Raw genomic sequence first — 23,439 nt, 5'->3', positions numbered from 1 at the left:
GAATTAACATTAGTGTAGAGTAAAGAAACCAAAAGGCATGTAGCTGCCACACATGATAAATTAACCATGCTGGCAGGAAAATAGGAGGTAGAACTTTCTAAGAGTGTTCCCTTACAGGAAAGGCTTAGGACACATTTAGATGACTAGGCTATTGTGACTATGTGGTCCTTAGGAATGAGACTGCATATTGCTGAATTTGTAAAATGTATTAAAAAATGGAGTGGTTTTGACAGGTTGGAGAATAAGTGGGCAAAAGAAACAGGGAAAGAAAAACAATCCGAGTGCAAATGGTAAAATGCTTCCAATACGCCCAGAAGGAGAAGAGACTTTAACTTTAATTATGAGGGAGATACCAGGTGGAGGGTATGTTGATTTACCCCGGAGTAGAGGTTATCTTGTGACATTCACTAACAACTTTCCAAACTCAAGAGAGACCTGCCCAGTGGTATACACAGCATTAGAATTTGGGTTTTTGGTTGACTGGGGTGTAAGCCCTGTGCAAACAGCAACCACAGTCCTAGTCAGGGTAAGGCATAGGCAAATCCTATGTTGACCTATGTTCACCCTGTGGTAGCTTGGCACTGAGCAGTCAGGCTTAACTTAGAGGCAATGTGTAAAGTATTTGTGCATTACTTTATCCAGTCAAACAGTGAAAACACCACACAAAAAGAGTGCACACCAGGTTAGAAAAATGGATCCGAATTTAATAAAGAAAACAAGATCACAACAACAACATTTCAATGAATAGAGTTGGAGATATTGCATTTTTTAGAAAGTTTTAAGTAAAAATAGTGCAGAGAAGCGCTATTGGTGATATCCAGTCACACCGGACCAGGACAAAGTCATAAGTTCAGGCTGACCGCAATGGAGTGGAGGCTGGCAACAGGGACCCAGTTAGGCCTGTGGAACCAAAGTGCCTTGAAACCTTGTTGCACAGCATTGCATGGATCCGCGAGGATGTGTCACGCAGCTGAGACAATGCATCAATTTTGAGATGTGACAAGGCTGCGGTGGAAGGTCCTTTTGCGTCAACATTGGATATCTTGTCGATGGGGTTTGCGATGCGAAGGCCGGTATCTAGGATGCACCGCACAGTGCATGCATTCGTTCTGATGAACGGTGAAGCTGTGATGTCACTGAGGCTGAAGCATCCCGACATAGCTATTCTGAGGGCGAAGTGTCAAACCAAGATGCAGGTTGCTGCAGCAATGCAAGCCTGTTGCGACAGGTACAATACAACCAACAGTGACAATGCATTGATTCTGCTCGAAGATGTGCCCCTCAGCTAAGGAGATGCATCAGTTCTGCTTGGGGATGCATCGTTCAGCAGAAAATGCTTCGATTCTGCTGAGAAACCACCTTAGACCCACCTCCAAGGGTCCAGGACTGGCTGGTACTATTTGGGAGGGCAAACTCACAGATGGCATAGTCCAGGTACAGATGCAGAGTGGCTGAAAGTCTGTTATATCCCTGAGACATTAGAACAGGAGGACAGCAAAGTATAGACTTTAGAACAGGCGGGCAGCCACCTAGCCCTTGGTGTCGCTCTGGGCTCTGAGTTCATGTAAGGCAGGTTCAGACCTTCTGACACAGACAGGAGGCAGCAGGCAGTTGATCAGCACAGCAAAGCAGGAGCCCAAGAGTGTGCAGCCCAGCAGAGTCGCAGTCCTTTAGCAGCACAGCAGTCCTTCCTGGCAGATTATCCACAGGTCCAGAAGTATAATGAAGCAGTGGTGTCAGAGGTCCAGTACTTATAACAAGTTTGGCCTTTGAAGTGCACAGAGATCCTATGCATCTAAGGTGTTATGCTGCCCTTTGTGTGGAGACAGGACACAGCCTATTCAGGTCTAAGTCAGGGTTTGCCCAGCTCTTCCCTCCCATCCTCTCAGTTTAGCCCATCAGGTCACACCTAAGTTCCCATTATGTGTGACTGTCTAGGGTGAATACACAAAGCCTAACTGTCACCCACCCCAGACAAGTAAGCAGAGACAGGCAGCAGACACCAAATAGCTAGAGTAAGAAAATGCCAACTTTCTAAAAGTGGCATTTTTAGAATTGTAATTTAAAATCCTACTTTACCATAAACTGTGATTTTAAATTGTGATTCCAGAGACACCAAACTTGAAAATATTATCTCTTCCAGATTTTGAATTACCCTTATAATGTGTAATAAGGTAATCTCAATGTTATCTTATGGGAGAGATAGGCCTTGCAGTTGTAAAAAATGACTTTGAGGAGTTTTTCAGTAGCAGGACTCGTAAAACATAAAATGTGCATGTTCTGCATTTTAAATACGTTGCACCCTGCCCTTTGGGGTGGCTTGCATGTATACAAATGGGAAGGTTTGGGCCTGGCAAGGGGGCTATTTTGCCAGGTCAACATGGAAGAGTAAAACTGCATACACAGGCTCGGCAATGGCAGGCCTGAGATATGGTTAAAAGTTACTTAAGTGGTTGGCACAATCAGTGTTGCAAGCCCACAATAAGCATTTAATTTACAGGCCCTGGGCACATGTAGTGCGCGTAACTAGGAACCTATAAGTAAATTAAACATGCCAATCTGGGATATGCCACTATTACCATGTGTAGAGGAGTGAGGACAAACACTTTAGCACTGGTATTTAGCACAGAGTCCTAATACCAGCAAAAATGAAGTCAGAACTAAATGGAAGAGGTTGGCGAAAAAATGGGATGGAGACCACCCTAAGACTGTCAGGCCAAACACACAAGTTAACAGATTTGTGAAGATTCTGAAGGTTTTGTTGAAGGATTTGATCACTTTTTTCATATTGTGGTACCAAGTGATCTATCGGATAAATGTAAGATAGCTGTGCAGTGGCCATGTACTGAGCCTTCAAGAGATGCACGTACCCGTACACCTTCACCTGTGGTGATGACAAAGTATGATGAGTGATTACCTTTTTGAACGAAAATTGATTGGTTGAAGATCACTATAACTTTTCAAGAAGCTAAAGTGTCAGTGCGTGTTTATTATGAACGATTATTGCTGGTGTTTAAACAGCACAGCAGAGAAGAAAATCCCCAAAAGGGAGACACTGGGAGTTGTGTGTCTCAGTTTGTTATTGAGTTGCGACCAGAAATTGGCATGCACATAAAACAAAATGTGATCTGTTGGCTTTATATCAGAATCTGAGGTATGCAAAATACTCTAGCGATGAGCAAGAAATGAAGTTGGCTCAGACTAAGCTGGCTCAAAAGGGATTCCAGAATCATTTGCATGTAGCGAATGTTTGTGGAATGCAAGGTGTTGTTTTTCAGGTTTGAGGTCAAATTGGTGTTCCTCAAGGTAGAGGTCGAGGTGTTCCAGTTGATCTTACTATCCCTCTCAGGCATAGACATTGCGAAGCTGAATAAACAACTTCTTGTCATTATTGCAATAAGCTCAGTCATTGAAAGAGGGAGTGCAGACAGAATCCAAATCAAGTAATTGATGATGGGCAAATGCAAGGGGTAAATCAAACATGAAAGGTAAATGTACCAGTTTAGGTTTCGGTCAACACAATCACATGTTTTTATGATGCAGGTCTGTAAAGATCACTCTTCCACAGTTCTGTTTATCCTCTTCTTTATTTCAAGTACATTTGTATGACAACATCTTCAGCACAGCTTCCCACCTCGCTCTCCACTTCAATTCTCCACTGTTCTCTCCCTGACCCCACTGCTTACCTCACCGCATTCCAGACTCCACACCAGTCACATTTCCACAGGTTATCTCCACACATCTTCCACCTTACAATACTTAAAAACATAACAAGCAATTATAAACTTTTTCTTTCCTTTTCCTACAATATCACAGTTTGCTATTAGAATAAATAACAAATAAACATAAATAAATAACAGATCAATAATAACCAATTTCTTAAATATACCACACAAAAGATGAAGCATAAACTTAACATAACGTTTTCCCCGACGGCAGATCAGCACCTAGAAAAATTCTAATGATTTACTTTACATATGCTCCCCATACTCCACCATGAGCCATTTTCCAAAATTACCACATTACGTTTAACGTCCTTTACCATTTGACGAGCAGAATATTTGCTAACTCCTTTCAAAACAATTCCACCCTTCCTTGTCACCACCCAATCACCCCTACGTATGTGACATTGTTTCACACCCATTCTTTTGTTATAATATTGGATGTTCTTCCTTTGCATCTCTTCAACATTTCCTTTTATCAATTCTCTATTCACTATTACCTTCCCCCTTGCCTTCAACCATATAGGACACTCTTCCACACCTGGTTCTCTTCCTTTCAAAGACACAAATGGTGACACTCCCGTTACAGAATGAGGGGTTGTTCTGTATGTCCACATCATTCTTCTCAACTCTCTCTCCCATGGAAGGTGATTGGCCAATGATAACTGAATGTTTTCCATCACTATACAGTTCATCCTTTCCACAAGACCATTGGCCTGTGGACGAAACACAGCAACTCTTTCACGGACAATTCCCATCTTTTGTAGATAGTTAGTCATCTCTAGTGACACAAATTGTACATCATTGTCCGATACAATTGCCTTGGGTATTCCCTCTTCCATGAAAGTTTCTTCAAAGAATTGTATTACCTTTGAAGTATTCACCTGATGCACCGGCTTGACTACAAAACACTTAGTATGATAGTCCACTAATAACATTATGTACCTACTCTTCACACCCAATCTGGAAACAGGACCAATGAAGTCTACAGCCCATTTATCCCAAGGTCTACCCAGAAACTTTAACGGTGCCAGTGGAGTTTGCCTTACTACCTTAGTTTTATCACTATTGGCACACGCATCACAATTCTTCACTGTTTCCTCCACTTGCCTGTCCATGCCTGGCCACCAAAATGATTGTCTTACTTTTCTCTTCATCATTCCCCGGCCCAAGTGTCCTTGAGGAGAAATATTAATGATGTGTCTACGCACTCCTTCTGGAGGAACAATTTGATTCCTCCTCAACAGTCTTCCATTCTGTATGCTTAATTGATCTCTGACTTTGAAATAACCAACTACATCACTACACTGTTCATCCTCATTTCTCCATCCAGTGAACACTCTTTCTTCCACTCTCCTCATAACTAGATCATCTGCCTTTGCATTCTCCCACTCATGTACGCTTACAGCCACCTCACCCAAAACTGTTTCCACGCCACCATCAAATCTATCCTCCACAATTTCACCCACTTCTGCTGGCATTCATGACAGATAATCTGCCACCACATTCCTATTTCCTTTTACAAACTCTATATCAAAGTTGTAATCTGTCAGTCAATAACCACCTCGAAATACGTGGTGTAACATTTCCTTCCAACCCACGCCCGCTTTTAAAAATATGTTAATGGCTTATGATCCGTCCTTAAACTGAAAGGTACACCCCAGACATAGAATCTAAAATGATTGATCCCCCAACAACAGCTAGAGCCTCCCTTTCTATCACAGAATATGAAATCTCTGCACCCTGCAGTCTTCTTGATGCAAACCACATATTCTTCATCATTTTTGCGTCAAAATCGCTCCAATGCCTACATTACTAGCATCAGCAGTGATATAAGTTTTCGCAGTCACATCAAACACTCCTAAAGTAGGAGCTTTCGAGATACACCTCTTTATTTCTTCAAAAGCATGCTTACAATCTATATTCCAATCATACACCACCCCATTCTTCATAAGCTTCCTCAAAACCTAAACTATTTCCGTAAAATTTCTTATGAACTTTGCAAAGTACTCAGCAAGAACCAGAAAAGACCTCAACTCATCCTTACTACAAGGTTCAGGCGCCTGTTCAATATACTTTTCTTCAGTCTAATACCCTGACTATTTATAACGTGTCCCAAGTATGTCACCTCAGGCTTCCGAATCTGACACTTCTCCTTTTTAATGGTCAGGCCTTTTTGTTCCAATCTATTCATCACCTCATCAAATAAAAGATCATGTTCATCCTCACTCTTCCTTATAATGAGTATGTCATACTGGAAACACAAGACTTGAGCCATATCCCCAAATATATTTTCCATTATCCTTTGAAATACAGCAGAAGCAGAGGCAAGCCCAAAAGGCATCCTTTTGAAACGGAAGGACCCTAACGGCGTTACAAAAGATGTCAGGTGTCTGGACTCCTCATGCAAATTTACCTGATGATATGCAGATGACATATCTAGCACACTAAATACATTCCCTTTCCCTTGAATAGATAACATTTCTGAAATATTCGGTAAAGGTTGCCTATCGACCCATATCTTTTTGTTTAGATCTCTCAGATCGATGCATAGACAAATCTTTCTTCCTTCCTTCAGCACCACCACGACTGGAGCAAGCCATTCCTAGGACTCAATGGGTTTAATTATGTCATCTCGTAACAATCTACCCAACTCCAGCTTCAAGGGTTCTCTCATTAAGTTCGGAACATTCCGAACTTTGTGAACCACAGGCTTTACATTTTTGTTAAGTACTATCTTGTGAGAGAAACCCTTCAACAAACCCAATTTTTCTGAAAAAAACTCTGGATAATTCACAATCAAATTATGCTGCAGGTTTACATTTACTTCTTCTATTTTCTTTCTTTCTGTAAGCATTACTGGCTCCTTCGTATTAGGATCCAGTACAATGCCCAAATCCCTTTTATGGCGCCAGGCCAATACATTTGATCCATAGTCTGTGACATATATCTTTCCGTGAATGGCTCTACCTTTGAAGATAATTGTCATCCATCTCATACCAATTATCTCAATCCATTTTCCTGCATAACCCACAGCCTTTATATCTGGTTCTATGAGTTTATCATCCTGTGAGTTCATCCTCTCAGAGTCATACACTTCTTTTGAAATGAGGGTGAACAAACTTCCTGAGTCCACTAGTACCTTGACTGGCACTTTGTTCAAAAATATTTGAGCATACGGTTTCTCTAAAATGTCAGTGCTTTCCATTTTTACTTGCTCTCCTGATAGTCCGGTAATTAAGCTTTGACTTCCATAGTTTGGGTTACCAAGGTCTTCCTCCACTGTTAAAATCACTTCCTGGACATTCTCACACACATCCTGGATTTCTTGAATTGTTCTGCTGCTACCGTTGCCACCACTGTTACTCTTGAATTTACACACTTTTGCAAAATGTCCTCTTTTGCCACAATTTTGGCAAATCGCGTTCCTAGCTGCACACAGTTTACTAGACGCCATATGTCCTGGAGCATCACACCGATAGCATTTTACCTCTCTCCATCCAAACTTCTTCTGCTTCTCTCCACCTTCTCCTCTCACTTCCTCAAAGTTTTTCGGAATTTAGTTTTTTTCCCCGTCAATTTGTGAGTCCTTTTTATTTTTAACTTCACCGACGATACCCTGTTTCACTTCCTAATTGGGTTCACCCACTTCCTGCAGCCAAATCACTGTGTGTTCCATCCTCTTAGCTATTTGTATTGCCTCCTCCAAATTGGGATCCTTCATCAATAGTTTTTCCCTTATCTTCTTGTTATACGTACACCTCACAATCTGATCCCTTATTAGAGAATCAGTCAGCTGTTCAAAACGACAAGCTAACGCAAGACCGCTTAGAGACGCTACATAGGACGCTATGTGTTCATCCACTTTTTGCGCTCTTGAAAAACATTTATGACGTTCAAGAACAAGATTAGTTTTCAGAGTAAATTGAATATCCAGCATCTGCATAGACATATCAAAAACGTTTGTGGGTTGACCATCACCCATTCCTAAGGACACTTCAGTTAAATCCTCATAGATTCTTCTCCCCTCAATGCCTAGATGTGTAGAAGAATTGCTTGTCTCCTAAGTGGGCCATATCGATCACCACCAATTATCAACATATATGTTACAAATAACTTTTTCCATTGTTTCCATGGTATGGGTGGCTCACCAGGAGTAGCTAAAAAAGGTGGAGTTGCAGTCATATTCTGGTCTCCCATTTGCTTAATACTTTAAGTTTTTGAGTGTTTGTTAAGATGCTTGATATACTAGGAAGTAAAAAGTGTATATGTTGTTTTCTTTTTTACTAATTTTTAAATTATATTTCTATTTCTTGCATTATATTGATCATCTTTGCTGTAGGTCTGTCTGTTCTTGTTCATATATCAGTCCATAATGTTTTTCCTTTTTCCTCACTATGGTCTATCTTCTATTTTTGTTAACAACATAGTCCTTCTTTTGTTTCTTTCATAGGCAACTAAATCGGACGTCACTGTGCAAGCAGATGGGTAGGTAAAATGCTAAATGTTAAATATTTACTTCGTTAAAACCGTAAATATGCTGACATTTAACTCTAGCATCAAGCGTTTCGAAATTATTTATTGCGCTCGCTGAAGTCACGTCACGTTGAGCACAGTTACTTGAAACACACTGAAGACTTGAGACGCACTGCAGACACGATGAGCGCAATTGTTTTAGACGTGCTGGAGCGGTAACAGAAATGGTAAAGTGTTGCTTTAATTTCTTCGCACACAGGGCACAGGGAAGCGCGATGACATTGAACACGCTGAAGACTGATCGTTTCTTGTTTGATAGTACTGCAGTCGCCGCCGGCTCGTAGTTAGCTCATGAGCTGCTGATTACATGGGCAGATTCTATTCACGTGTTCTCGTGCCAGCACTCGTTTAAACGTCCGTTTAAACATCTGATAGGAAACACGACGTAAAATATACTTGTTCCACTATTAGATTTAGAATTACCTTGTAAGTCGTTATTTATCTGCCAAATGTTGTGGAGATGAAAGGAAAATGACAAATTCAATGAAGCGCTGTGAATTCATTCCAGGAGTGAAGATGTTGAAATAAAATCAGTCTCTTGCACGGAAAAAAACTCGTCGCCAATGTTAAGATCACTCTTCCACAGTTCTGTTTATCCTCTTCTTTATTTCAAGTACATTTGTATGACAACATCTTCAGCACAGCTTCCCACCTCGTTCTCCACTTCAATCCTCCACTGTTCTCTCCCTGACCTCACCGCTTACCTCACCACATTCCAGACTCCACACCAGCCACATTTCCACATGTTATCTCCACAAGGTCCCACGAGGCCCAAAGGTCCCACAAAATATAGGTAATCCCAAATTCAATATGAATCAAGGATCAAGAGCTCAAACTCAAACCCAAATCCATTTCAAAATCAGAACCTATTTCAACAGTTCCCTATGTAGGAGAATGGGAGCTTTGAGGCGGACAAGTCCTCATGATGGTGCTTAAGTGGGAGGAAGATTGCATACTTGGTACAGTATTAGAGATAGGCCAAAGTGGACTGTTTGTAAAAGGGGAGATAAATGGCCATCAAGTGTCATTGCTTACTGACACAGGTGCTACCCATTCCAGATTTAGAACAGTGGAAGTCCCAGACCTACCCTTCTCTGGAAAGAAGCTCCAAATTGTAGGTGTAATAGATAAACAAATAACTAATCCCATCTCAAACAAAGTACCTGTAAAAATAAGTTCATTTGTGGAAGATCATCAATTTGTAGTCAAGACCTATAAATCTGATTCGAAGAGATCTTTTATGCAAGATTATTTGTACTATTTACTGCATTTTGGAAGGTGTTGAATTTCAAACACACAATGAAGATCTTGAATTTAAAATGGTCAACAAGAAACAGCTGTAGGATTCTGTCCTACAAGAATGGTAGAGGATTTACCACCTGATTTAAGAGATAATCTAAAATCAGAAGTATGGGATTTTTCAGGAAAATAAATCGGGCTAATGAAAGGTGTAGAACCAATCTGAATCACAATAAAGCCTTTCTGAGAATTCCACCATTCAAGTTAATACTAGGAACAGTGACTGGAATAACTTCAGTGGTTAAAACATGCTAAAACAGGGACTTTTATAAGAGATTGTTGAAAGTCCTTACAATTCTCCGATCATGTATTTACAGAAGCCCAACAGCACATATAGGATTGTAGAAGATCTTCTAAAAATTAATAATATTGTTATTCCCATGTTTTCCCGAGATACCAAATACAGCAACAATACTATTATAGATTCTCTGTAGTTCAGAGTGGTTTACTGTTGTAGATCTCTGCCAGGCCTTTTTCTCTATCCCCTTGCATGGGGGGTAGTCAATTCTTGTTTTCATTAGTATTTATAGAGAAAGTTTTGGCATGGTGCTAAATTCCACAAAGGTATACAGAGTCCTTTGATCTTTAATCAGATCTTGAAAAATAATCTTGAGAGCTGATATGTGAGAAAAAAGTAGAAGATCGCAGGAAGAAGTTTCAGTGGTAGAGAATATGGATGGATCAGAGCAGGATGCGTTAAAAATGCAAATTAAATTTAAGTTTCAGCTGATGGAAGATTAGTGTTGGCAAATAGTTTGTTGTTTTCCATGATACAACATTTGCAAGATCCTACAGACATTGAGAGGGATGCAGTGGTTAGCTTGTTTAGACAGAACTGGTTCAGTCCCTGATTTGGAGTTCTTACTGAAGACTTATGTCATAGGTGTGTGACATGCCAGCAGATGAATGTAGGAAAAAGAACCACTGTAACATTGTGTCACATGGGAAGATCAGAAGGGCCCTTAAATAGAATACAGTTGGATTTTATTGAAATGCCTGTTTGTAATGGCCTGAGATATGTCCTGGTTGTAATGTGTGTTCTTTCCCAGTGAGTGGAAGCCTATCCAACACAGAGACATGACACTCTCACTGTGGCTAAACAGCTGTCATATGAATTCATTCCACAGTTCCTTTGGATTCAGACCAAGGGATTCATTTTAATAATGAGGTCCTTCTTCTCAAGAAGAAAAGGGGGGGTCTCTGGCTTTCAGGCTATAGCGCTCATGGAGCCATTATCGGGATGATCTAGAATGGCATGCTGCCAAGTGGGCAAGTAGGTTTGGACCAGGATGGAAAGAGCATCTCTTTTTGGAATCCTGGATTTTGTGATTTTAATTCTATTATCGGTTAATCTGCAAGCCCAGCATTATAAAACAGTTTTCAACTTCTATTATACTCCGCTCAAATTTGTGAAATGGGATGGCTCAGTGGGCAGTACTTGCCCATGGTGCAATTTCAGTGAGGCAGACTTAGCTCATATGTTCAGCAATTGTCCTTCTTTAACTACCCTTTGAAGGGAGACTTCTAATTTCATCAATATGTGTGTGGGCAAAAGGGTGGTGTTGACTAATCAGCCTATTCTCCTAGGGGTGCAATCAGATAGCACTCTCAGCCGAGCACAAAGATTTATCTTTGCAAGCCTGGTGATAGCTCAGCTTTGTATTGCCTCCTTGGCTGGATAAGACACCCCCCAATCTCCCAACAATAGCTCAGATGTCTTCTGGCAGCTTTCAACCAGGAAATGGCCCTGTATGCCAAAAGAGGGAATACATCTTGGCGCACAGGTGAAGGTATATGGGCACCATGAATAGACTAGCGGCATCAGCTAGACTCTGAGCAAAGAACTGAGCCTGGAGGTGGGGATAGAACTGTAATGTAGATCTGGAGGGTAACAAATTGGGATACCTCAGGATTGACAGGTTGGGAGGATAATGCCCTCTGCCCTTTTTTGTCTTTCTTTGGGGCAAATCCACCCTCCCTTCTGAAGTAGGGGTAAGAAATTTTTAAAAAATGAATGGTAAAAAGGCAGCTTCATTGAATGCAGAAAACCTAAGGTGGCAACTATTGAGGGTGCATAAAGGAGACTTGCCTAAATGTTTCTGTATTTGGCCTCCCACTTTTGTCTGTCTTGTTGTTTTTTTGGATAATGGAGTACTTTCTCTGTTGTTATTGAATATGACAATAATTAAATATTTAAATTAATAATGAGGTCCTTAGAATCCTGTTTGTGGCTCTTCAGAGGAACAGAGTAGCTATCGTTCTGAGGCTTCGGCGATAGTTGAACAGTTGAATGGCATGCTGAAATCTTGATTAGCCAAAATCTGTGCATCTATTTCTCAAAAATGGCCGTACGCATTACCATTTGTGTTGATGAGTCTGTGAATGCACCTATAAGCATCATATATGATATGATACCTTAGTATTGCAAAGGATTAGCTGATGTGCTGTGATCTGTTTCTCACAAGGTTGGAGCTGTCACTGCTAATCCGAACCAGGAGCAGTGTCACAATTTTAACCCTGGCTATTGGGTTTTGATAATAATTTTTTTTTTTAAATCCTGCTTGGAGCCAAGGAGGAGGGGCCCTTAGCAAGTCATCTTAATCACCAACACTGCTGTCAAGTGTGCTAGGATACCTAATTGGGTGCATGCTTCGTATACCCAGAGAGTGAGGTATCCAGTTGAAGGATTGGTGTTCTTTGAGCCAGGTAGTAGAACTCCTGTGTCTATACATCCTAAAGGACCAGAGGGAGAGTGGAGTACAGCAGAGGGTGTGTAGAAATCTCAACTGAAAATGACGAATTGAGAGTTGAAAGTAAAGGAAGATGAATCACCATGAAATCAATTAAATGGTCCAGATCAAGGGACAAGTGTGAGAAGAGAAAGACCCCCATGGAGATCGGAATGGCCAACTGGTAGGAGGTAGTTGAAATATAGTATGTCATATCACAAAACCATAATCGAGAAAGCAGAATCTAGTGGAATAAGTGAAACAGCAGAAGATTAACAGACACCAAGGAGATCACAGGTACCTTATCACAGGTATTCTGCACATGAATGAACTTATTACCTAATGCATCAGATCAAAATCCAAATTGAGATCAGACTCATTTGAACCTTTATGATATGCCACACTAAAATTGCGCTAATTTAAGATTCCTGAAATAATATTGCAGACAATAACTTGACAACCACTGTTTAATAAATTCAAAACTGAAAGACGACAAATGATGAGCTAAAAATTTAAGGCAAATCATAAAAGACTCTGATAAATGATTGACAATTATTCTCTAACGAAGACTAAAATAAAAATAATTAATTAGAATTCTCTATGTCCAAAGCTGCAGTACAAGAGTAGGGATGACTTTTTTAGAAAAAGACAGGAAAGGGCTAGGGATGCCTTACCAAGACTAACGTATATAGGCTAAATTAAATAATAGCAAAGTAAACACCAAAAGGTTTGCTCATTTGCACAAGTAGACGTGAACGCAGAATACTGAGTCTGCTTGCTGCTATATTGCACTGAAGGTCTGAGTGTAGGCAAACATGTGTGTCCTTACCAAAGTTAAGTGTAGAATAGTGCTTATTTCCAAATTACCAATTGTTGGGCTAGCACTTATAATTCTTTTAGTTGGAATGAGTTTTACCCCAGTGATGGAAACTCTGCACTTTTGTCACCTGCTATCACAATTGATGAGAAGAAATTAAAAGCTTCATTTATAGATATTTTAAAGGAATATTTCTCAACAAATGTTTATTCTAGATTAGTTCAGAAATACACTAGATCTTTAGATACCAAGGTTTTGTATGTCTGTGCACATTTACCTTCTTCAGCTGCAGAAAATGTGACCCATCATCACACCCTACTTCCATATGTAATTACATGTAGTATTTTACTTAGTTTGTTTTATAGACAGGAATGTTTTTAATATTATTTTCACAATTGGATATGATTATTTAAAGGTTCCCCTTCAGAAAAAAATAATTCTCATCCACAAACAAAAAACATGGAAATTGCATGATATTTCTATAGGTCCCCTACAGTTGTAGTCACTGTCAAGGCTTGTGAATGGAATCAATCTTTCGTAATGAGACCATTAGAAAATAAATTTATAGTGCCATTGAAAGAGCTCCTGTTTCACAAGGCAAATAAAGAGGAGGATGTTTTAAAGAATTTTTGGAAGAAGGAGGAAGATAAGTACAAGAAGAAAATGACAAACCCAAAATTAAAAGTGAATAGACAACAAAAAGGGAAATTGTGTTTATTAGAGGAGAAATCTGTTTAGAAAGAGCCACATTGGGATAAGTAGCTGTGAACACACACTTGAAGTTCTTTGAGGACCTGTTCAGAGATTAACAGGGAAAGAATCAATTATTCCTGGAATTTATTTTGTTTGCAGACAGGGTCCATATTTCCAGTTACCTGCTGATTGATATGAGGTTTGCTACTTAGCTTTCCTGTTTCCCAAAATGTATCATGTAAATAGTATAGATGTTTTAACAATGACGTCTCACACACACGTAGTACCACGGATGGAATACAATTCGTTGAGATATTTTTGGAGCAATCATACCTTTAGTAGGGGTAGTTTTAAATGATGAGGCAATGGATAAAATTGGTGCTTTGCTAGCAGTTAACACAGAATTAGTGGCTAGTAGATCAAAGGTTTTGCAAAATTGATTGGCTTTAGATACATTGTTAGCAGGGAAAGGTGACGGCTGTAAAATGTTGAAGGTTCAACATTATTGCTCATCCATACCCAATGACAGTAGAAAGATATACGAATTGGCAAAAAACATTTCTGACCTGAAACCTGAATTAGAGTCTTTAAAAACTGGTAGTGTGTTATGAAGTTAAGTAAAGGTGCTTCTGCCTATAGCAATCGATTCGTAGCTGTAGGAGGAGGACTTTTGAAGCCTATATTAATTGCTGGTAATGTGTAATAAACTTATATGCCTTAAATAGATGATTTAGATGTTATTTAACTAAAAAGAAGAACAAAGAAAGAAAAAAGTGAATGATAGAAGAAATAGAAATTGAATAAAAAAAGAATAGGGCATACAAGAAGTTGAAAGATACAAAAACCTTGAAAAATAGATTTGGAGATACAGCCAGGAAGGAAGATGTACCTTAAAGGATTAATTTGTAAGAAATTGTGATGTTTATTCAACCATGAAAGGAGGGAGTTGCTGATGCGAATTTATCTTTTTACAAAATTAATGTGCATTTAATGTAAAAGTGCAAAAAGTATGTGAAATATAAAATGTACATTAAAATGTAGATTTGGAGTAAGCAGTCATATTCAGGCATTACAGACTTATAAAAGTTATAATAATATACTGGCTTAAGTTAGTCTAACTGTGATGCCATATTAATGGAATATAATGCACTAACATTGAAAGGCCTTTATTTTTTAATGAATTGTTGTTTGCACAGGATGTTTTTTTTTCTTCCTTCTTTTTGATGCAGATGTTGTAACTTTCCAGAAGCCTTCTCTTACTTATTGAATAGACATTTGTTTTGTATTAGACAACTGGTAGTGGGATTCTCGCTTGGGAGGAAATGAGAAAACAGGAAGGATGATTCATGGGAAGAATAGTCTGAATCGGAAAATGTGGATGAAGTATCTCTTCAAGGACATGTGTCTAAGGTTTATTGTGTGGACTTGAGAACAAGGTGAATTTACCTAGTTCCAGGAGCTTGCCAAGGTCCTATTGGACTTTGTAGAAAGTGAAGAGACACTTAGAATCATCTAGAATGTTCTGTGTTTATATTAGTGCATGTTCCTAGAGTAGGGCATCTCTCATTCACATTTGCTGGAGACTCATATCTGAGTTTCTTGAGATCATACCTCTCTTCATGTGAGATTTGTTTAGCCTATTTTTGTTTTATTAACTACTTGCTCATTTATAGCTGAGTATACCTTCCAGCCTGATCTTTCCTTTTAATTGATGTGTAAAGGCTTTTTGCTTGTACATTCATTCCTTCATCAGAATTCTTTATTGGGCATGTTTAATGACACATTATTCTATATGTTTCCCATTTAATTTAAATTAGGGAACTTTCTTTATGGAACACACTTGCTGTATTATTACAATATGAACTATAATTTTAAACAAGGTTGTATTCTTCCTGATATTGAAGTATCGATTATTGGATTATATTAACTTTTAATACTGATACTTAAAAGATTAATAAATATTGAAAATATAATTGGAAAAAAAACTTTTAAACTTACATAACATTCTTTTTATTGACAATACAAAAGTTATTAATAAGTTGTTATGTTATTTGATTGATGTAGATGCTTACTCATTTATACTCCTTGTTGACGAACAAAGGTCCATGGACCAGTGGCAGGTGTTATTTAATGATTACACCTGAAGATTGAGGTGTAGAAAGACCTGCTTTGTTGTGTGGCATCTGTAACTGTACCTCATAACTGCTAGACTGCTAGCTATGTTGATCAATATAGGGAGGAATCAGACATAAGAACTAAAATCAAGCAAGTCGCTGAGATTAATTGAAGCATTTCATCCATCACTTTTTTGTATACTTCGGTGTGACACCCTAAGGGGGATGGTAATGCCCAGATGTAGGTCCAGTGCACTGTGTCACTGGAACCAAGCTATGACTAGCTGATGAGCCCTTTTAAGGGTGAAACTGGTCCTGGGTTGCATATGTTCCAGTTTAGGGAGGACTTCATCTGGCAGTTCAGGCTGGACCATTCAAAATGGAGCAAGACCAAAGCTGATCTGCATATTGATGGGTCCAAACGGAGGTAGCATGGGGTGCAAAATAACAATGGACTGGGATGTTGTCTTAGCAATTACTCTTGTGAGACAAAAACCTCTTGTTAGAGATGCCGGTCCATGTCTTTCCAATACCTTATTGATCTTGAGAGGCTCATTGCGTCTTTAGAGGCAGAGGCCTCACCAGTGTGGAGAAGGGACACCTTTGTGTAATTTTGGATAATTGCTTTGAATTTGGACTGCTTGGTTTGGAGTCTGAAACAGGAATATGGCCTACTTTTAACATAGGTAAGTTGGTGAGACAATTTAAATAAAAAATATAAACATTGCATGAAACACAAACATACAGCTGCATACAAAACAACAATTATAATCACAGTTTAGGCAGCTTAAGATTATTCATAAAATTTACTACATTCTACTTGTGGAACATGGGCTACTTTGAATTTTGGCTACTTGCCTTATAGTCTAAAAACTGAGTGCCAGATTGACAATGTTTTGGCGCAGGGCTGAGCCACAAACCTTCTTGCTGTGCTACCCTGCACCAAAATAAAAAGGGCAGGAATGCGCCATATCTAGATTTGGACTGAGCAGCAAGTGGCCCTCGTTAGCAAATGAGATAGCTAAAAAAAAGTGAGCCATATTTGCAAATCAGGGCTATTTTGAACTTGTAAAGACATGTTGCAAACTGTTTTACAAGGTACGGGAGACTGCATACATTTTTGCTTGCTGCGGACAGTACTTCTGATATCTTTGGGGAAATCAACCGCAAAAACCAGTGCAGCAGACCATAAATCAGGCCACAAACAACCAAAAAACCAGCTCATACACTGACCTGTAAGACAAGGTTGTGGGGCACTGCCTGATTGCCCTATAGACTAGTGAACATCTGCATCTACCCTGCCGCCTGTTGACATGCTAATACACTTAACACCTTGCCTGGTCCTTTCACGCCAATAGGTAGAGCCAGGCGAAAGGGCTGTTAAAGGTGTAAAGTGCATTAGCATATAAATGCAATGCACCTAACTCAAGCAGGTGCTGTTGAAAAGAGCTGCCTCATCACACTACCCCCCAGAGGAACACCATCAGCATAGTTATGGGACGCCAGCATGATCTCCTGCCCACTGGATTCCCTCCTGCTGCACTTCACTCACAAAGTGAAAGCTTCTTTCCACACTGCTGCGTTATTTTTAAATGAGCAGCTGAGGAAGTCTTATTTCTTGAGTTGTAAAAGTTTACCTCAAGCCATACAGTCTAAAGAGGATTTGGGAATTTACCCCATGTCATACAATATAAAGAGGATTCTGGAAGCAGCTGAATAATGGCGAGTCTATAATTATTTTACAGTTTAGGCAGAGAAAACAAGGGTGACTGCCGACTGGTGAAACATAGGGATCTTTTGTGATGGGCAGATAGGCACTGGGCTCTTATAGAAAGTGACACGATACTTTGACTGAGTCTTTCACTAATGCTCTTTGTTATGTCTTCACAGCATTTACTGTGCCATGAAACATCTGGAATATTTTAGAAGTACAGCCCTATAATTATGAACCACATCTATCATGAATCTGGGAGAGAGAGGGTAAGTCAGAGAGAATATCAGTGGATGGAAGTAAACCGTATGTTTAAGTATTCAGCTGCCCTTATCTGCATGCTCAGTTGTTGTCTTTCAGTAATGGGTGTCTAAGATCCAACCTCACACCAGGTGCTGCTCCTCCTTCATAACTGTTGTCTAATATCTAAACTAAAAGGGTTCTATGAAAATTCTATGCCTCATCTGCTCTCACCACATCGACATCTCATCCATCCTTCTATCCCCCTGTCTGGCAAACTCATTTTTACACCACAGTTTTCACCTGCCATAACCTACTTTTTCCTATTGTTTCTCATATTGCCACTTCACAGTCAAATTCATTGACTTTGTCAGTGCATGTTATTGCATTGGCCATATTACAGATGCATTGTGACTTATCATATATATATTGTGTATATATCATTCTAAAGGTGTAATAGAAAACTTAACTGATCTTACTCTAGAAATGGCCTTTTTTTTTAAAGTAAACATTTTTTGTACTATTTTTGATAATCCTGCAATAACTTCCAGAACAAAATCACTTTATCTCAAACATACTCCCATATGTTTACATTTGAAAAATTGTCTGAACGTATGCTCTCATTTAATATAAGCAGGAAAATGTGGTGGAATCAGTTTGCCATGTGTTTTGCCCACGTGCACATATCATTTGCCAACTCTGCAGAAAATTATCATACATTTGTCCTGGATTGTTTTTTTTGCACCAGTGCAAACGTCTGTGGTACGCCTGGAGTCTGCAGCACTTTATGAGATTAGAAAGACTAGCTACTGAAGCCTGCGAGTGGTTACCTCCACCCCTCCCAGGCTTCTCAGGCCCTTATCACCTGGCCATTTCCTCACAGCTAAAAGGTTTACCTGGTTCAGACTTGGCTAACCACTCCACTACATGGTGGTTTTTGCCTTTGGATTCTGGAACTTGTAGTCCTGATTCTACATGGCTAAACAAGGACTAGACGTCCCAGAAAGTCCCAGTTTGAAAAACACATGGGCTAAACTGATTTAGTCACGCCTGGGCGTGTGAAACCTGATAAGACAGAGACCTTCCTGGCAGCTCTGTACGGGTGTGTCTACATTCCAGTAGTATAATTATGGCCCTGAGATCAAAATTGTGCAACAAAGCACTCTATAGTGGTAATATTAATCCAGCAATAATGTTAACACTTATTCTGTTTCTTACTTGTGAAAAAGGTGAAGGGGTGTACAAAAATCCAAATTAGTGACTAACCCTTGTACGTATTGAAATGCAGGTAATGTTAGGCCCGGATACTCCCAGTCTGGCCCATGCCCCTCCACAACCTAAACGAGGCACCAACAGAATTCACAGAAATTTGTGAGAAAGTTTTCATTACAAACAAGTAAAGCTTAGGGTAGGTAACAGCGACATATCATGAATAATGAGGCAACTGTGAGAAGAAAAACATCACTCGATAAACAATGCATTATATTAATAAATCATGGCTGATGAACACCAACAACACCAGGGCCTTGGGCAATCCAAAAATGCCATTTGTCCACACCGGTGTAACAACATGCATTGGTGAGAGGTGGCCCCTGCCTCACTGTACCCTTGTCCACATCCCAGGGCACCGCACCCCAAACACCAAGCTACCTGCCTGGCAGTGATTAGGTGGGCAGAAGCTGCGGCTCCATGCCCATCCCAAGTGAGCCGTGCTCCATAGCCCCAAAGCTGGTGTGTACATTCTCTGGTTGGCTCAGGATTGCTGGGCCCTACTCTTGGTGCTGTTCTGGGGAGTCAGTATCGTAGGACCCCTCTGGTGACGAGGAATGAATTTAGGATTAGAGTTCCTGCCCCAAGAAGTAAGGGTTGGGTGGATGGGAAGATTTGCTGCCATGACGCTCCGCTCTAAAAAGGCAGAAGCCAGAGGCAAGGTATCATATATACCCCTGGCCATCCCAGCGATGGCGAGAAGAAGTGACATGTATAGGGTGTGACTCCTGCACTTCCTGTTGCACCCCCTGCATCTCATGCTGCAAGGCAACAGGAAGTTGCGATGTGGCCAGCAGGTCGTAGGAAGGAGCCCGGGACATGGTGTCCCAGGTTCTAAATGCAGCACCCACCTAGGGCCATGGTGCTGTGTCTAAATTGTTAATTGCAGTTAATGAATCACTATTGCTGTTTGGTGCATAATTAGTTTATGGTTTGGGTTCAAGTTACCTAAAAATGAAAAACTATTTTCCTGTTTTATTAACCCTAACTGAAATGTATATTTATGTACATATATATTTTCTCTTCCAGGTGACAGAGATTTTCTCTGAAAACATGCACAAGAATGCAGCGCAAATAAATAATGTCCAAAGATGTACATTGGAAAATAAAAATAATGTTGTCAGTACGCATATTAGAAAATAAACATAATGCTATTGTTTTTCAGGAGGGGGGTTGGAGATTTGTGCTGCATCACTTAATTATGTTCCATGCTACCCAGTCTAGCTGTATACTACACATACACCTACTAACAGTGTGAATAAAAGTGGAAACAGTAGAAATTGTGGATTAGTAATGGTGCTCCTTTTATGGTTTGGACCTCATCACCACCCCAGCTTAAGGTTGTAAATGCAATTTGTTTTGCAGTTACTCTCAATTTGGGAATAGTTAATATATGTCATTTGTTAATCACAATTTGGAAATCAGAATTCACAATTTGATATTTATATTATAATCTACTATGCATTCAGTTCAGTCTGCTAAAACAACGAATTAATAAATTTATTCTTTAGCCAATGGCGTATTAAAAATTTTGCATTCACAAACCAATTTGTGACAGGCGCAAATCACAAAACATTACAACATTAGTCATCAGAAGTTAATCCTCAATCGTTTGTTTTCTTCCAATGCAAAGAGCCTTGCCTGACCATTTTTGTTGGATAGTCTTCTGCTGTCTCTGGAGAGCTTGGTGTATGTCAGTTGCTGTTGCAATCCATGTAAAAATCCATAAGTGTATGTTTTGTAACTAATTCACTACAAAAGAAATGGCATGATTGACTACATTATTTGGCAAGAAAAGACACATTGTGGGGGTATCTGTGGTAGTATTCTATTTTTGAATTGTAATACTCTAGGGGCAAATGTTTTAACGAATTAGAATAGGTTTTACACCTGAATACAGCAATCACCAACTGAAAAGTGACTAAGGGCCATATGTACGAAAGCTTTTTCCCATAGACACAGAATGGGTAAAATCCTTTGGTACATCTGGCCCTAGGGGCCTTATTTAGCATTTCAAGGATGTAGAGAAGTAAGTCAGAGTGGCAAGGACTTTACATTTGCCAATCTCCACCTGCAAAATGTATAGCTCCGTGGCAAACTCAATGTATTTGTATGAACCACCACAATGGTGATACACACAAAAACATTTAAATGTTTGGTGTGTAACCATAACTGGGGACAGGGGTTTACATCAAACTTAAAAGTTTTTCCTTTCCCAAAAACAAACTCCCAAAGTGGGAGTTTTCTTTTAGAAAAGTAAAAACTAATGGCTCCCAAAACCATGAGAGTTTTCTATCATGATGCAGAGGTCATTTTTTTAATTTTTTATATATCCTGGTGTTGGCAGACAGTGTTTGTCACATGAATCACCTGATATCAACCAGGTCTTTGTAGATTTGTGGGAGATTTTTCTGAAAATAATGTGTGCTTTGTCACATGAATGTTTTGCATTAGAAATTATAACACTGCATTTTACAAATACATATTTTTCTGTGCTAGGTAAAACTAGGCCCAACTATGCCTGACTGCATCTTGAATCTCAATGCAGACATGTTTTAATTTCTCCTGTCATCTCATGTAGCAAATTGTGACTTAGTGAAGTGCTTTTTATTGACATTCGATTCTCGAGGAACTCCCAAGGAAGCTTTCCTTTGAAATGTAACGATTTGTGCTCTTTCCTGTCTGCATTTCAGCAGGTCTATTCATTATATGAGACAGTCATTGTTTTGTGTGTAACTAGATTCGTACTGTCACATCCATTGACATTAGGTCAAGAGGGAATTAATTATTTTTTATTTAGTTTGATATTGTTTCATTTTATTATACTGTGATTGGTATAGCCTTCGGAAACATATTAGTAATTTTGTCTATTTGATTTTCCTGTGTATTTTCTTTGAAAAGGACTCGTTTTGGAAGTGAGCCATTTAAATCATCTCTTGATTCTTAGAAAGCAGACCTTAGTCAGTCTGTCTCATGCTTAGGACTTAGAATAATTACGATATTTTTGCTCCATCTGACTGAGGCTTTTGCTAATTCCCTATATGCAATTTTGTCTGATTTTGAGTCTAACTATATTTTGCCTTCTGTATTAAATGTTTTTCTTCAATAAAACTTCATGGTTTCTATCATTTACCATGTCTCGAGCATCCCTATTTGATTGTGCTACTTCTTTTATTGACTGTGTTGACTTTTTTAGGGACATATTACTCATATGTTTTTGAAGCTAACACTGCCCCCTATCTAGCTAATGCACTTTGGGGGTCATTACGAGTTAGGCGGTCCAAGGACTGCCATGTTGGCGGCGGCGGTCATCCCGCTGACGGCCCGGCAGTGATGACTGCCAAATCATGACCATGGCGGTGTTCCCAACAGAACACAGCCAAACTACTACCAGTACTGCCAGAGTGGTCAGGCCGCCACAGATGGTGGTAGGCACCTTCAGACAGGCGGGGACCATGTTTCAGCTGGACACATTACGAGTCTGCACACCGCCAAGGTTTCCGCTGCGGTCTACCACCATGAAAACCCTGGTGGAAACCAACTCTATAAAAGGAAACACTCACTTTCAGGAACACATACCTGCCCAGAGCTGCCATGGAACCAGAACTGGAGGTATTCCCACTGCTCCAGCTCGCACAACGGCTCCGGAACTAGCGATGGCGATGAAGACAACAACTGTAAGTACACACACCTACCAGACACTGGAGGGAAAGGCATCAGTACCCACGCACGCACAACATACACATCAGGGACAGCTTACAACAGTCACACACACGTAACCACACACCCATACAAAACACACACACACCTTCACACACAGATGCACACCCATATCACACACACACACGTACTACACACACCACGGCCAACACACACATGCCATTCACACATTAACCCACACACACACAGCACCGTCACTGTCCAACACAATCATTCACAACACCACCAAGTGACACAACAACACCACAACTGCTACTACACAAATGCTAGGCCAAGCAATCTCACTGCACGGCTCCAAATGACCACACATACTTACACCAACACGTGACAACACCACACAATCACACTGCCATACAACAAGGCATATTTCACACTACTCACACACCACACACAACGCATATGACACAGCCACACACACGGCTGCACACACAACAAACACACAAGGGCACACAACACCATCATTACACAACCCTACACAAACAGTACATAATTCACATACATACATGCATGTAACAAACATATCGCACACTTAATACACAGCAATGGCAGCGGACAAATGGTAGAGCCACACACACAACATGCAGGCCAG

The 23,439-nt window shown here is 39.9% G+C and overlaps 1 protein-coding gene across 1 annotated transcript in view; it reads left to right on the top strand.

Moving 5' to 3' along the window:
* Positions 1 to 22,212, top strand: part of TEDC2 (tubulin epsilon and delta complex 2) — a 327,490-nt gene extending 305,278 nt beyond the window's left edge. Inside the window, exons 12-14 of the mRNA XM_069210499.1 lie at positions 8,176 to 8,210; positions 17,801 to 17,890; positions 20,160 to 22,212. Of these exons, the coding sequence (XP_069066600.1) occupies positions 8,176 to 8,210; positions 17,801 to 17,852 (87 nt within the window). The 3' untranslated portion in view covers positions 17,853 to 17,890; positions 20,160 to 22,212. The remainder of the gene's footprint in view (positions 1 to 8,175; positions 8,211 to 17,800; positions 17,891 to 20,159) is intronic.
* The last annotated feature ends 1,227 nt before the right edge of the window (positions 22,213 to 23,439 follow it).

The sequence above is a fragment of the Pleurodeles waltl genome, chromosome 10 (genome assembly GCF_031143425.1).
Source record: "Pleurodeles waltl isolate 20211129_DDA chromosome 10, aPleWal1.hap1.20221129, whole genome shotgun sequence".
NCBI lineage: Eukaryota > Metazoa > Chordata > Amphibia > Caudata > Salamandridae > Pleurodeles > Pleurodeles waltl.
This window is presented reverse-complemented; position numbering and strand designations above follow the sequence as displayed.